Source organism: Amphibalanus amphitrite, unplaced genomic scaffold, assembly GCF_019059575.1.
Source record: "Amphibalanus amphitrite isolate SeventyFive unplaced genomic scaffold, NRLGWU_Aamphi_draft 000383F_arrow, whole genome shotgun sequence".
Lineage (NCBI taxonomy): Eukaryota > Metazoa > Arthropoda > Thecostraca > Balanomorpha > Balanidae > Amphibalanus > Amphibalanus amphitrite.
In genome coordinates this window covers 117,140-132,463 of record NW_024881877.1, presented here as the reverse complement: position 1 = coordinate 132,463, position 15,324 = coordinate 117,140, and the positions used below count along the sequence as shown (strand labels likewise).

The following is a 15,324-nucleotide window of genomic DNA, read 5'->3' as shown; positions in this document are numbered from 1 at the left end:
GTGTGGCTGGCTCCGACGCAAACTAGCAAAAGCTGTCTGATGAATTCAAAACTCCAATCACTGCACAAGCTCGTTTCTCCTTCACTGCAGTTGCTTTATCTTAAGTTTCGTAATATCGAATTATCTCCGAGGACGGCCGGAATTGCTCCACTTCTGTGACGTGTACCGTGTTCACTGTTCACTATTAATCTGATGGACTGCGTGACAGTGGCGAGCGCCACCGGTATCGGGACGGTACCACTAGCTCAAAACCAGGGCTCAAAACATGCCATAGAGACAGACGGATATGCTCATTGCTCATTGCTCTTTTTTAAGCTACATTTGAACGGGGAGCAATTCTGTAAGAAACTTGAGGTCAAGCTTTATACCCTTTTTCAACATAATGGACGCATGTCTGCCGTACTAAGTTCGACAAAAAAGTCGAAAAGGTGGCATTTAAGATTATGTAAGTGCGTGTGATTATGCTTCATTTATGCTCGTATGAATCTTTTCATAACATGGTTTTCTCCGAACTTAAGCAGTGACCTCCAAACTACATCTACAAGTATGTCCAATATGACGGTTTAGGTACACGTATGTATTTACAACAGGGGAAGAAACAGTAAAGCTTTTGGAAGCGTTTCACAGCAACAGTAAGAGAAGAATACTTCCAACATCTGGATTTGGCTCTTTTCTCACAATCCGCCGCCGTCGCTCGTGGCTCTTCGGCGTACCTTCTTGTAGCTGGATGAGCGACCCAACTGAGCCTCAAATCCCGAGGGACCCGGCTGTCGCTGACTGAGCGGATCCCGCGTCTGTGGAGCGGCTCCCACGGCTGGAAGCGCGGCCCTCGTCTCTTGAAGAGCGGCTGGGTGAGCGTCTCTCGCCTCTTGGAGAGCGGCTGGGTGAGCGTCCCGGCAGCCACGTTACCGGTTGAACCGTTTCAGCACGGCGTAGTAGAGGTTCTGGAAGGCGTGCGCCGACGCGCCGAGGATGACGGCCAGGATGACGGCGAAGATGGCGCCCATCATGGCGCCGTCGATGGCGACCCCCTTGGGCCGCGGCTCGGCGGCGCCTCCCGACATCACTTGGCGCGTGTCGTCGACAATGCTCTTCATCAGGTTGAGTCGCTGCTTCATCTCCTCGACGGACTCTCGCACTGCCGGCTCGCGGAGCACCTGCTGGCGCACGCGACGCTTCTCGGTCTCACTGAGCTCTGCGGGAAATGGGGCACTCTGTCACACGGAAACACATAGACACGAACACGTCTGTCATAGGACCCACGGACATGCGTTACAGGACACAGGGCACATCTGAGATTCTACCAATTCGTCTAAATGTACCGGAAATGACGCATTGTCTGACATCTAGTGGACGAAACTCCAATGATTTACAGTCGCCCAAGATGCGTTTGGGTGTGATACAGGAATATTAGTGAATACTGGCTGATAGTGGATGCGTCTGCGTCCCATAGACCTCTGTATTTCATGGATCATGGCACCCAGAGTCATTAGCGTCGTCACGGGGGGGCAAGCGGGGCAGCTTGCCCCCTCAACCTCGGACCGGGCACCCCCTGAGATCGATACAGATCCGATGAGATTTTGGAGTCGGGAAAAAATGGGGGTACCTGTCTGAGACTGCCTGTAAGGTCAGACTCGGTTGGAGCGTGCAGTTCAAACCAGAGTCAGAGTCGCAGTCGCCACAATCTTCAAGACTTCGACTCCAGACTCGGAAATGTCAATGCTGTGTTTCATTCCACGTTCCTACATTCATTTATTCCACATTCCACGTATTCCTACATTCCACGTTGTAGTTGGTTCTTTATTACATTTTATAGCTGATTTTCATAAGTTTTGGAGTGCTGACACATAATTGTCGTTCAAAGCGTGACACGAAATCTTTTTGGGCCTTTCTTGACTCTCGTCAAATGTCTGCGACAGGCTCAAGTACCGTTCAAGTGCCACAGGGCTCATGAGCTTGCTTTCCACCGGCTCCTAAGGAGCTCCACTGATGTCTAAGAAGCTTTCAGAAGGACCAAACCGGCCTCTGAGAGTCCATGTTCTGGCCACTGGTGTCCATGTTCTCTGAGGGCCCATACAGGGATCTTTTAGGACCTTATTCATATGTTCACCTCTGAAGGGCCACACGAATCTTTGAGGATGCCTTCAAAAATTTCTGAGAACCTTAACTGGCCTCTGATAGTTCAGCCGAACTTTTGAGGCGACAGATTTTGCTACCCCAGGCCGGCATCTGAGGGGTCACAACTCACGTGTCCCCCTGAGGACCGCAACACATGTTTCGTATGTCCCTACGTAGGGTCCTTAGGGATTCAACATAGACCCCGACGGTTCACAGTTCACACTTATCCGAGGGCTCTAGGCTCACCCTGGGCCTAGTCTCTTAGCGCCCGCCGCCCACACTGGCTTCTGAGGGCCCCACCTTGGGCTCGGAAAGCCGTAGCACCACATACACGTAAATATTTGGGGTGACCCACGCCGATCTCCGGGATCCTAAGCAGGCTTCTAGTCCACGCTGACCCTGAGTGGCCTGAAATGGCCTGGAAGTTCAAAGCTTATCTCTAAGGGATCCATTGCCGCTATGCCGTGCGTAACTTTTCGCTCCGTTAAACATTTTTTGTTCACGTTTGCAGCGCTTCCCTTCACACGAAAAACGAGAAACTTTTTGTTCGCACTCGAGTGAACAAAACACTTCCTCCCACTGGAGCAAAGATGAATTACCTACTAATTTACTTCCGATTCACACTTCCGACATTCACTCTCAGTCTCCGCCGAATGCCCAACTTGGCTACAATCGGCGGCTGGGATACCTAAGTCCTATGCATTTCACGTAAAACCTCTGCATGCATGCGTGAATGGAGGTTTTAGCAGAGTGATCCGATTACATGGAGCGTTTTTCACCTTTTTCTGGGTAATGATTATGAGTGACGAGAGTCATCACAGGGGCCCTTTGCAGCCGGCAATTGAAGCCTGCACTGTAATTCTACCGGTTGTTTTCTCCACAAATTTCAAAATTTCGAATTTTTCTGTAAACAATACATGGCATAGCTAGAAGGAAAACTCAAAACTTTGCCACCATCGGATTCCTCGCACCATTGCGCGTCGAATGACATGTAAAACGAGTGACTAACGACTGGGGAAAGGCAAGGTTTCACACAAAAGTTGATTTTGCCCCCCCCCCCCCCAACCGAAAATCTCTGGCGACGCCTATGCCCAGAGTTCTAATGCGCATTTCTATGTCTTCTTACCTGAGTAGTTGCCAGCGTCTTCGATGTTTACTTGATATCCTGCGGGGAAGATTGACGTTTCAGTTCAAGTTGTATCAGGATGGTTCACTACATATCACTCTCCGAGATATAACCGGCATGTATAACTACCGTCACGGGTCACGAACTCCCGAGTGGATTTGGCTGATTCAAAATGAAATACTCTCACGGCTATCAGTGTGGCAGCGTTTGCACTGAGAGACTCGTATAACTGGAGCGATAGCTGCCGGCTGCCAAGCTCGGCTAAGGTGGTCAGCTCTTGATCATGCTGCTCCGACCGTGACCTCCAGCCCTAGCCTTCTCTATCGAACTGTATTGTTGGCACCGAGCGTCGAGTTATATCGGGAACAGTGCATACAATGCAGCGATGCACTCTACGCCGCGGTGCCCACGCAATGCGAAACATCGATAGGCTTACCCAGGGCGCACACCTTTCTCGGCACTGGAAGAGACATCGTATGAACGCATCAGTCACAAAAGTACAGACACACACCTGCCATGGTGGTCGGATGGTCGGTGCCGACGTGCCGTCAAAGTTGATCCAGCTGTGACTGGTCCTGATTTTGTTCGGTGGAGAAGGCTCCCCAGGGTTTGTCCACGCAGTCTGTTATCCGATGATGCCCCGGAGGCGGAGGTCGCTGATCGCTTGTCCCTGACAACAGTGAGGAGAACATGATCACTTGAAAGCAGAAAGACGGCCTTCGGCTTCAGCTGACCTAGAAATAATCAGTTTTGTTTTACTTCATAGGTAAAACGAACGAAGTCGGGTTAACTCCTGAGTTCCTTATTGTTCCGTTACTAAGGAGGCTTGAGGTCATAAATTGGTGATTAGTACTTACTGTAAATGCAAGCGCCACGGCTCGAGATAATGGTGATTGTCTAGCTAAATGCGATATCTCGCGCGTGTTGACCCAGAGCAGGAACGTTTCTTTGTTTAATGTCTGTCACGTTTGCCAAGCTCATGATGACATTCACTCACGCAACCAAGGCATTCATTCAACACCTATTGAACGTTAAGTAAACACTTTGAGTCACATTGTAGACTGCGGAAATGGTTGTCATCAGCTAAGTTATTTTATTCCACTTTGTTCTGTCACTTGGTAGAAAGTTATCCTGTTAGTGCGATCTCCCTGTCAGCACTTACCTACCTGGCTTGCTTCCGCTCACCGTGTGAGCCGCAGTCCTCCCTCTCGTGCCGTGCTACCCAGCCCCGCTGTTGTCCTGTGTTGTCACCTCGCTGTCCGTCCCGACCCTGTACCTCCAGCGCGGCGGCCCGGCCGTGCGCCGCACCAGCCACCAAACAGCAGTCGGTCGGATCGATCGGTGACTGGGTCAGCGCCTGCGCGCAGTCCCGTCGGTGGCGCAGTTCGCATCATCGGGACGGGACCCCGCCGGCCAAACACTGGGTGACCTCCGGGTCGAGGCGGGCGACGTTTGGCTTAACTCGGGGTTATCTTCTATAGCGGGGATCGGGCTGCCTTCTATAACGGGGGTCGACTGCCTGGGGGTCTCACTGTCGCGGTACACGGTGACTCTGGCAGGTTTAAGGGTCGAGTCCAGTGGTATCGACTATCGAGCATCTCTATTAGGTCGGTCGGGGTAATTGGTAAACGGTATCCCTATACGAATTACGGCTATGCTCGTCGACCTTATTTAATTTAGTGACAAAATTGTCTTTACATAAAACGTCAGCTCCACGAGTGCAAGCTCCATTTTTAATTTCCATTGTTTACGCTAAGGTCTACACCACAACGCCGTCCAGTTGAGAAGACCTTTGGTCGCACCGGCTGGTTTTCGCCCAAGCATGGGTCTCTGTACACCTCTGTACACGGTATACAGATGTCTATGGTTTTCCTAGGGCTAAGCGCTTTATAGACGGTCGAATATTCGCAAATCGTAATAAAACGAGTATTCATCCCCTTATACTGAATTGAAATTGCTTGAAAAAAAACATAGTAAATTAAAGATACTAGACTTATTCTAGATTATAACATAATCACTTGTCGCTTATCTTCTTACGATGCTAAAAAAGTTTTCATCTCTCACATTTTCTCTAGCTTACAGTGTTTTGTCACGCATTGCCGAATGAGTAACAACCGAACGTCTACCCGTTGCACAGGCACACAACGTGTATCAAAAATTATGTATTGAAACAAGAGACGCTAAGCATGTCGATGACAGTTACACGGCAGAGGTTCCCACAATCGAGAATATGCCCTCAAGTGCAAAGCACGGCAGATTCAGTAAAGTATATCGTCAATCATCTTCGGACTTACGTTTGTTACGTAACTCCTTCGCGTTGAACCCTTCTATATATTGCTGAGCATTTGTTCCTATATGAGCACGCATGAGTGAGAGAGCTCAAAGTTCAAATCTCAATCTCCGTTTCCTCTATGGATTGGCTGGGTGACGCTGTATAACTATTATCCGACTAGCAGATATTGGCATGCCGCTAAGAGCCTTTTTGACGCTGTTCAGCGGATATTCGACTCTCGTGGCAGCTTTGGCCGGTCAATAACGGTACGACGCCCTGCTAATCCGAGGTGCTGGACAGGGAATCGCAGATCCCGTGAGCGACTCCAGATGGTCTGTGAGGGCTTTGCACCCTTATAAAATGATCAAGTTAGAGCTAACTTATCAGGTCAACTTCCATTGCAATCCGAGCTGGTAAGGGGACTCTCGATTGCATCGCATCCTTCACTGCTCAGGGAAGGCGGGATCCCCGTGCCGTCCCGGGTCTGTAATTGCCGTGTTGGACTCTTGGGCTGGTCATCTGCCCGCCCGTTTCCGTCATCTACCGTCCCGTTTCTGTCAGCTGCCGGTCAGCCCCAGTCGTCGGCACAGCTCGGCCGCCAGCAGTCGTCGCTCTGAGCGCGTGCCCCGCGCCACAGTTCTGTTCTCAGCGGCCCGCCTCGCCAGGTACGGTAGAATGGAGCTGATGTCGCCCAGGGGTGTCGACTTGTAGACTGCGTACCCGGCGGACGCTGCCGAACGGAGGGTTACAGTTAGCGTGGTATGGGCTATCCGACTCGGCCGTACGACACGCACTGAGACGGAACACGGACGGGGAACGACACGGAATAGATAAGACACTACCGATATAAAGCACGAAAGATGGACGGCATGCGACATGGGCGATATACGACACGAACTAGATACGGACTGGGTGGGCATGAGACGGCTTAGATACGACACTGACTGATTACGATTCTGACTCGATGCGATGGAGGCGGGAACCACCATGGAGGAGATAATAATGGTACTGGCTAGATAAAGCGCGAACGTAGCATACGGCTAGCCTCCCGTTCCACTCATCCGCCCGCACGCCGCGCAGCGCACGCGTTTCTTTCTAGAGTAATGCGGCACAGCATATCTTCAGGCGCTTACCACTGGCGCCACCTATGAGCAAAATTATCTTGAGCAGTACAGTAAACTCCCGCTAGTCTACAACGTGAATTTTATCGGGGTTTTGCTCATCCTGACTGCAGGTGGGGGAAACCATGTTCCGCTGATGTTAGTTAGGGCTCCTCGGCGGGGCTTGCAGCTGAAACCTGATGGTTTTCCACTCACCCAGTGGTGTAGAGACCTGCTCGTAGACGCCATACGTTTGACCGAACAGCACCCGGCCGTCATCGCGCGGCAAGCCGAGCTGGGCCATCAATCGCACTGCGAGACGCACGCTGTTCTCGTTATGGGAGGCCACCATAACGGCTGACCGGTCTCCGAGCGTGGCCACCCGGCCCAGCATCCGCTCCACCTGTCTGTGAACGCGACGGGGCGGGGATTACATCGGACTTAGTTAGACGGGCCGATATAGAATCAATCAATCCAACCGTAGCGGTGGAGGAGTCTTATTCCATTTCTGAGTGCCACCCAGCTCTAGATGTTTTTCTTTTCTTTTACACTACACCATATGACTGTATCGAGGGGCATGTGCCACCACCTGACTGGAGGACAGCCGGCAAAGCCTGGCTGTCACGCAATCACTATCCAAACCACGCTGATTCGCCAACTGTGCCAACTGTGAGTTGGTATGTGACACGCCGTACTTTCTTTCGATATCGATGTCATCACCTTTTTGTTCGAAATTCCGAGGACGGAATTTTTCCAAGGTTGTTTCTGATGTGACACGCCGTACTTTCTTTCGAACCGAATTTCATGTAACACACTGTCCTATCTCCGAGCCATGTGGACCGATCGATTCTCGATGCGCTTCGCTGCTCCATATAAAAGCAGCGGCGACACGAGCGCGCACACACTCTGTCTCTCAGTCGGACACTCGTCACTGGACTCTACTGGTGGCGGTACACCGCGTGGGTCGCCGGACCATTCGGTCCGGGACATTCGTCCCGGACGTCAAGACACTTAGACACTACGCATTCGTTCACTCACGCTGGAGGACTGTCAGTCATTCGCGGTGTGTGATCGTTCGATGTGAGAATCGCCGTCGATACCGGGCTGACTGGTCGGCTTCTTGACCCCCCTGCGACCGACAACTATCATGTAAGTCCGGCAGCGCGTCGCCGGTCATTCGGCGGCATTAGATTCTCCAGCCTATCGAATGCTTTATTTTTGGCCCACTAACATAAAATCTGAGTCTGTCAATTGATTCAAATATCTCGGTAAATGGTCACTTACTCGTGGAGTTCAGACTTCTGCATCATTTTTGTGTGCGTACTGTTAACGTCGTCATAAAGAGTTGTGCAAATCTCGTACCCACTATAACGCCTTCGCTTGCTCTGAAGTTAGTTTATGTCTGTGTGCATTCACGTGTGTATGACGCGGATTGTGCATGTCAAATATGTCGTGCTCCCACTGCCCTCCCTACTCCCTCCTCCTGAAATTAGCACGTAACATACAATATAACCCACTGACGAAACTAGACTATGATGGCGAATGAGGGGCTATAACGAAAGGGAGATGATCGAAGCAATGGGTTGACGAGGTCGGGTAGATGATAGAGTAGAACGGGGTTCGGAAATTGTGGTCTATAATTGGGTAGCAAGGCTAACAAATGATATATCTCGGTCAAATATCAAGGGGAGTGGGTCGATTTGAGCGTTGAGGATCTGGGGGTTGTCCTTTTATTACTTTGCTATTAACCTGCCGTCATTAGCTCATATTAACGCTTGGATGACGTCAACTGACAATACCAGATAATTTCAGTAATCAATATCTTGTTTAAAAAAAAAAAATCTTCAGAGCTCAGCATGCCATTTGACATTTGACGGTAGTTCTCCTGTATGCAGTCGCAATTATCCGGATAGTTGTTACTTGCTAGTAGGTCTCAGTTCGCTTATTCATCAATTACAGCTCAAGGAGGTCCAAAATGAAACACCTTTCACGCATTCAATGTTTTGCGGCTGAACGTTTTGCATTCTATTTCATATAATGCGGCATGGTTAAGTGCGGAGTACGTTGGGTTCCAACCTTACTATAATTCTCGGTAAAGGCACGTTTTCTAGATGAAACCCAGGCATGGAAAACGCATGATCAGGAACAGATATAGTGTCTAGTTTTATTACTAGTTAACTTCCCCTTAAAACGTAAAGCGACGCCCGCTTTAATTTTGTGATGAATGCTACATTTCGGTACAGTGGCTCTCAGCAGTGAAATTGATGCCAAAGGGGCATTACGTAGAAGTCAATTTATTCTATTGTCAACCTGTTCTGTTGTCTTTGTTGAAGAACGCTCTTATAATCGTCATTCAGTGTGACTGGTAGATTTGGTTAATTACGTCAATATAACTTTGCCTAATTCAGAAAATTCCAGACGCGCCGTTCACCCTATTAGTGGCAGCCGCTTAGTTTCGGGGACGCCGTATCATTATCATTTAGTAATGTCCTATACTTGCTGAAGGACCACTCACCTAATTGACATTCAGTGCGTCTGGCATATTTGGTAAACTACGTCAATATCACTCCGCCAAACTCAACTGAATTCCAGGCGCGCCGGTTCGCCTATTTAGCGTCAGCCATTTAGTAGGGGACGCCGCATCGTTATCATTTATGTAAATTGTTAGTGCAGCAGATAACCGAACGATTTTGGGACCAAGTCAATAAGATAAACAATCATTGTCAGTTGGCTCCATTCCTCTATTCAGCGACTAATTTACGGGACAACAATTGTAGTGGTTAAGAGATACATATACGGCCTGGCGTTACACCAGCCGCCCTTACCAGGAAAATAGTCCAGTCGTTACCATTATATCGAATGGGGTAGATTATTACTACTAATTGTCATTATTGGCATCATGCCCCGCACCAGTGAGAGCTGCGACGAGTCCACTTCTAGGACACATGCAATAGTGTATGACGCCTATTTACTGTAAAGTTTCTACAGCACCAGCCCAGATCTCCCGACTGCTCTGTGAGCGCTGGGTTTACTGCCCCCATAAATGAGACAGCGACGGCTGGCCATGCGTGGCCGTAATTACCTCTCCATGGAAGCGAGCTGAAGCGTGTTGGTACGGTATACACAATCGACTGGATTACACTTTTTCAATTGTCGGGGAATGAGAAATAAGTGCTGTCCTCCCTGTCCTGGTCAAGGTAGTGCAATTTTACTCAAGGCAGTGTTGGTCGTTGCATGGAGATACCACTTGCATGCATCCACACATTTTCGAATGGTTGGAGACGTGCCATTGGCTGGCTGAAGGTCAGATCCAGTCTGGGGCCCGTACTGTCGTGAGCCGGCAGTGAAACGGGCCAGCGTCGTTGTTTGATTGCCTGTGCTGCCGCTGGTGAGGGGCGGCGGTACAGTGTGCGTGTCTCATTCACTGGCCCAGACGGGGGTGAGGATACGTTGACGCCGTTGTTGGATATTCCGGGTGCGTCCCGCGGTTATCATTCCGGGTACGTCCCGCGGTATCATTCATTCCGGGTGCGTCCCGCGGTATCATTCATTCCGGGTGCGTCCCGCGGTATCATCATTCCGGGTGCGTCCCGCGGTATCATCATTCCGGGTGCGTCCCGCGGTATCATTCATTCCGGGTACGTCCCGCGGTATCATTCATTCCGGGTGCGTCCCGCGGTGTCATTCGTTCCGGGTACGTCCCGCGGTATCATTCATTCCGGGTGCGTCCCGCGGTATCATTCATTCCGGGTACGTCCCGCGGTATCATTCATTCCGGGTACGTACCGCGGTATCATTCATTTCGGGTGCGTCCCGCGGTATCATTCATTCCGGGTACGTCCCGCGGTATCATTCATTCCGGGTACGTCCCGCGGTATCATTCGTTCCGGGTACGTCCCGCGGTATCATTCATTCCGGGTGCGTCCCGCGGTATCATTCATTCCGGGTACGTCCCGCGGTATCATTCATTCCGGGTACGTCCCGCGGTATCAGTCATTCCGGGTGCGTCCCGCGGTATCATTCATTCCGGTCACGTCCCGCGTGGTTAGAGTTCCGTGATCCGCAATAGGTCACGACAAAGGGGTATCGCATGTAACGGGGCTATATGGTGGTGCCATAATTAGCCGTATGGAGGGGGCTACTAATTTCTGGGATCCACTTCCGAAGTATGGTTGCTGTGTGAATGTGGTTATTACTAGCTCGTCCCGGAAGCTCCTAATTGCCTTCAGAGTAGGCCAACTCTGTCGTCAATTTTGGCCATAGGCTGCTCCCAGTATGACCTAAATAATGAGCGAAAGGTGTATACATGCAATAATGTCAGTTGCGGAAGCCCAGAGATAATGACGCTAGCTGCCATCCCGACCGTTTAACATGCGCCAATAGGTTGAATGGACTGCTCCATATAACCGGATCGATATTGTTTTGACCGCACTGAGCGGGCCTGTATTGCCCGGGTGTGTCCACCAGTCGCACAGCATCACCAGCTGCTCGTTTATGACGCTGAACAGTGAAATCGATACGCAATCCCAGAGAGAATAGCACGGCTCTCAGTACAGCCGACCGACAGTGTGCAGGTGCCACTGCACTCATCGCTTGTTAACAATCCAAATCGGTAATCGTTTTACAGCCGCGCCGAGCCGCGCGCGCCGCAGGACCGGCGAGGCGTCATTTTATTGTGATTGTTGTCTCGTTCCACCCAGTACAGAATTGACAAGTGTCACCACACGTACTTGACCGATACAACTTTGGCTCGGAACGAAACGAATTAGTAACTTGCCTGTTCTCTCCGCGCGTCTAACAAAGTCTCATCAGGTCACCAAAGTCGACAAGTTTCGAGAGGAAACTGGTACTTGGACAAGTGTGGCCGTGATCACTCGGCGTGTCAGCTAGCCGTTTTATGGCATAAACGCCGAATCGACAGTTGTCGAAACTAAACAGCCTCCTCTCTCTCTCTCTCCCTCTCTCTCTCTCCCTCTCACCCGCTCTCTCTCTCTCTCTCTCTCTCTCTCTCTCTCTCTCTCTCTCTCTCTCTCTCTCTCTCTCTCTCTCTCTCTCTCTCTCTCTCTCTCACTCACTCACTCACTCACTCACTCACTCACTCACTCCTATTCTCTCTTCTTTCACTCTCCCTCTCCCTCCCTCTGTCTTCACAGTTCCGTAACGTGCTTGTAGCGGAACAGTAAATGGGGCTATTGAGTTTTCCTGGCATTATTGGTGCGCTTTGTTTGGTTTAATTTACCTATGATGCGTAGGCACTGAACGTTTACCGAGATATGAGAGTGCAAATTGACACAATTCAGACTTTAACAAAATTAGTCAGTCACGACAGCTTGTTGCTTTTATGCATTTTGGGCTTTGGGAATCTAAACTGCTTAATGATCTGCCGACAAACTGACGGGCGAGCGTGAGAGGCGTTACGCGGCGGCGATGATGTCGAACAAAGAAAACAGGAAGAAAACACAAAGGAAACAGGAAGGAGACACGACAAAAATCAGCATCGACATATCATCCAAAAACACCAAAATATCGAAACGCCGCGTAACAGGTACAGCACGGGACATTTCTACCACCTACCTGTTGTAGTTATCGGAGGTGACCTGGTAGGTGTCGTGGATGGGCCGCGGTATGCCCAGCTTCAGCGCCCGGGCGACCTCCTTCTCCAAATAGGCTCCACGCACGAGCTGCCACACAGACATAGGTCAGTTCAGTAACACAAAAACACTGAATGAAGTACGAGGTGCCCCGTGATTTGGCGATGCGTCAAAGGGCACATCTCACACTTGTTTAGGGTCTCGCCTGGGAGCTAATCAGTCACAAATCAGACACATCTACCGTTTTCAGCGTCTGTTGGGCGAAACCGACTCGTCTGACTCGTCACCTTGACTCCGTAGGAGACTCCCAGGCTGTCGACCACCGACAGATGTTTGGTGAGAGTCTGCTCAGCATCCCTCAGGTAGCACTGTGTCGTCCCCCAGATCAGGGGACTCTGTCGGCAAAGAATGGGCCAGTGAGGGCGGGTCGTCCCCCAGATCAGGGGACTCTGTCGGCAAAGAATGGGCCAGTGAGGGCGGGTCGTCCCCCAGATCAGGGGACTCTGTCGGCAAAGAATGGGCCAGTGAGGGCGGGTCGTCCCCCAGATCAGGGGATTCTGTCGGCAAAGAATGGGGCCAGTGAGGGCGGGTTGGCCGATCGTTGGTAGATAATGGTACTAGTCAAAACAGGGAAGCATGAAGCTTTTATGTGCCACGATGCATCATAAGATAAGAACCATACGACACATACTGTGAGTATAAGATAGCATTATCAACATATTGTAAAAAATCGTGAATCACAAGGACCTCTAATTTGCAGCCTACCGCGTGTAAATTCTGCAGCCCAGGTGCTCGTCTCGTGTCCATCGGAACATTTTACGGGAGTCGCTGGCTGCCGCTGACTAGGGTCACATGACATATTAGGTACGTGCGTTCTCACTCACCCGAGTGTTGAAGTTGGCGGCCAGCGCCAGTGTCAGCAGACCGATGGCCGGGTTGGTGTACGAGTACTCGCCGTCCACCATAGTACGGAGACTGTGCCGCTCACAAAACTCGCCTGGACACACAGTGACAGTGTCAGCAGACGGGATATCGTGCTGCGGGGTCATGTATTTGATAAAGGCGCACCTGTTCATGCCGTTTATACCGTGAGAAATAATACACAGTTACACTGCTGGCCAGGGATTAGTCCTTCATAAGCCAAACAATTTACACGAAACGAACTCTTCAGTGTCTGTGAATCGTGATACCCTTCTGCCCAGCTCTATGTTGTTAAAACGGTTCTTCTTCGTAAGCCGAGCCCAGAAAGGAGGTGAGAAAGCCCTAGTTCAAACGTCGATATACTCAGCCCACTGACCGACGGCACGCAGTCTGGCGAGTCCGTCGTCCCAGTGCCGCTGTTGCTCCTCGGTCAGCTCTGCCAGCCGGTACCAGGGACCCCCGGACAGCTGGGTGGCCACTCCCTCAGTCAGTCGGGTCAGCCGGTCAGCCGGCGCGGCGGTCAGAGCGCCACTCAGCGCCGCCAGCGCCGGCACTGCCACCAGACCGGTCAGCTTGAGCAGGGTGCAGGGGTGCGCCTCCCCGGCCGTCACCCGGGTCGCCATGCCGAACTGGTGCAGCGTCAGCGCCAGGTTATCGTCCAGCAGAGCGGACCTGCCGACCGACACGGCAGACACGGTGTCAGGGTAGAGATAGGGGATCGCTGTGGCCGGCAAGACATTAGTCGCTGCTCTCCAGGGCCCAGGGACACACTAGGTAACGAATGGCATCCAGCACTATACATACACATTCTGCAGTGTCTAAGAGGCTCCACCTCTCGTAGTGGTATCTGACGGAGGTCCCAAAGGTCTGGCGGAAAGGTCGTGCTACAAGGCCTAACGGATAGCCCACCACCAATTGGATCAGTGATCCTACTGTCTCTCACTTCTCCCCCTAATGTCTGACCACATCTCACCACCCACACGGTCCGACGTTCCCTTGCACTCACAGTGTCTGGCCCTCCCGTAAGTCGTCCTCCAGCATATGGGCGAACACGAGTCGTACGCCGGTCCGCCGGAGTCGCGCAGCTGCCTGAGCCAGGTCAGCCTCACACGTCCCCGGTACGAACTGGCTGTAGAGCGGCCGGGCAAGCGCCAGCAGCAGCCGGCGACCGAGAAGGCGCTCAGAGCCGCGTAGGATCTGACACAGCAGACACAGCGGTAGCCAGTCAGAGTCGGATGACAAGACATAGCGCACATATATACTCGTATAGACACATGGACACAGTAAAGACGGGGTTTCCAAGCATACAAAATAATAATTCATGGATATAGCGACCGTCAACAAGTCAGGGCTAAGGTGTTCAATTTCGTAAACGTCCTTTTACGTTAGCGGGCGGGCACATGTCGAGATGAACTTTCAAGAGATAATGTGTGGAATAATTGCACCTACCGGTAGCGCGTTGTCGACGAACCAGTCCTGCGAGCACAGTTTCAGGACGGCCAGCGAGCGGACCAGCTCGGGCGTCGACTTCTTGTCGAACACCTGTCTGGGGTCGGAGAAGTCCAGCTCCGAGTCGGGCTCCAGCTGAGCGGCAGCGGCCTGCAGGAGCCGCAGATGGCGGGCCGGCCGGCCGTGACGGGCCGACGAGCGCACGCCGAGCAGCATGGCTCGGCTCGGTAGTCTAGATCAGCGAGTGGAGCAACCAGCTCAACACGGCGCTGACAGGCTTAGAGACAGCCTTCATCAGCTCAGCATCTCCACCATCACCAGCTCAGCGCCAGAGCTCCCACCAGCACAGCAAAAGTCCCCACCAGCCTTCATTACCAGCTCACCACCGCCCACCACAACTCTCAGTTCAACACAGACTGCCCTGAGCTCAGTACTAGCCGTAAGTGCGCATCCTGATCTGCACTGCCTCCGGACACTCTGCCGCGCAGCCAACACTAACAACGGCTTACGGCACAAAACATGCCACCCCGAACACCCTACCGGTTTTATCCGCCCTGCACTGGTAAGTGGCTGGCTTTGTCAGCACAATAAACAGAGACCGACGGATGTCCCCGCCGCTGGACCTGACCCGACTGATCGCCAGTGGCGGCAGTGCTCTGCCGTCTGGCATCGGTCCAGGAATGGTGTCACGTGTACGGAACCCACCCAGCTCCCCGTCCCACCTCCCCTCCTCAGCGCGCCCAAATC

At 51.8% G+C, this 15,324-nt stretch overlaps 2 protein-coding genes across 3 annotated transcripts; both read right to left on the bottom strand.

The window, feature by feature from the left end:
* Nucleotides 1-556: 556 nt before the first annotated feature.
* Nucleotides 557-4,553, bottom strand: LOC122390130. Of its 2 annotated transcripts, none has more exons than XM_043382803.1 (4): nt 4,411-4,553; nt 3,756-3,914; nt 3,245-3,283; nt 557-1,195 (listed from the first exon to the last, which is right to left on the bottom strand). In XM_043382803.1, exons 2-4 carry the CDS (start codon nt 3,760-3,762, stop codon nt 906-908), a joined length of 336 nt encoding a protein of 111 aa, XP_043238738.1. In that variant the 5' UTR covers nt 3,763-3,914; nt 4,411-4,553; the 3' UTR covers nt 557-905. The 2 variants fall into 2 exon arrangements, with proteins under 2 accessions (XP_043238738.1, XP_043238737.1); XM_043382802.1 differs by having other exon boundaries at nt 4,407-4,522.
* Nucleotides 4,554-5,391: 838 nt separating this feature from the next.
* On the bottom strand, nt 5,392-15,227 carry LOC122390139 (hydroxyproline dehydrogenase-like). Its single transcript, XM_043382816.1, has 8 exons — nt 14,578-15,227; nt 14,135-14,325; nt 13,505-13,800; nt 13,092-13,204; nt 12,495-12,602; nt 12,191-12,297; nt 6,833-7,023; nt 5,392-6,246 (listed from the first exon to the last, which is right to left on the bottom strand). The coding sequence occupies exons 1-8, from the start codon at nt 14,791-14,793 to the stop codon at nt 6,074-6,076; spliced, it is 1,395 nt and encodes a 464-aa protein (XP_043238751.1). The 5' UTR covers nt 14,794-15,227; the 3' UTR covers nt 5,392-6,073.
* Nucleotides 15,228-15,324: the final 97 nt, after the last annotated feature.

Excerpts from the sequence above, each read along its gene's own strand:
- LOC122390139 (XM_043382816.1), bottom strand. The coding sequence starts at position 14,793 with ATGCTGCTCGGCGTGCGCTCGTCGGCCCGTCACGGCCGGCCGGCCCGC. Across the intron at positions 13,205-13,504 it reads CGCCAGACTGCGTGCCGTCG|GCGAGTTTTGTGAGCGGCAC; the intron begins GTCAGTGGGCTG and ends CTGTGTGTCCAG. Across the intron at positions 7,024-12,190 it reads ACCTCCGATAACTACAACAG|ACAGGTGGAGCGGATGCTGG; the intron begins GTAGGTGGTAGA and ends TCGCGTTCACAG.
- LOC122390130 (XM_043382803.1), bottom strand. Across the intron at positions 1,196-3,244 it reads AGACGCTGGCAACTACTCAG|AGCTCAGTGAGACCGAGAAG; the intron begins GTAAGAAGACAT and ends CATTTCCCGCAG.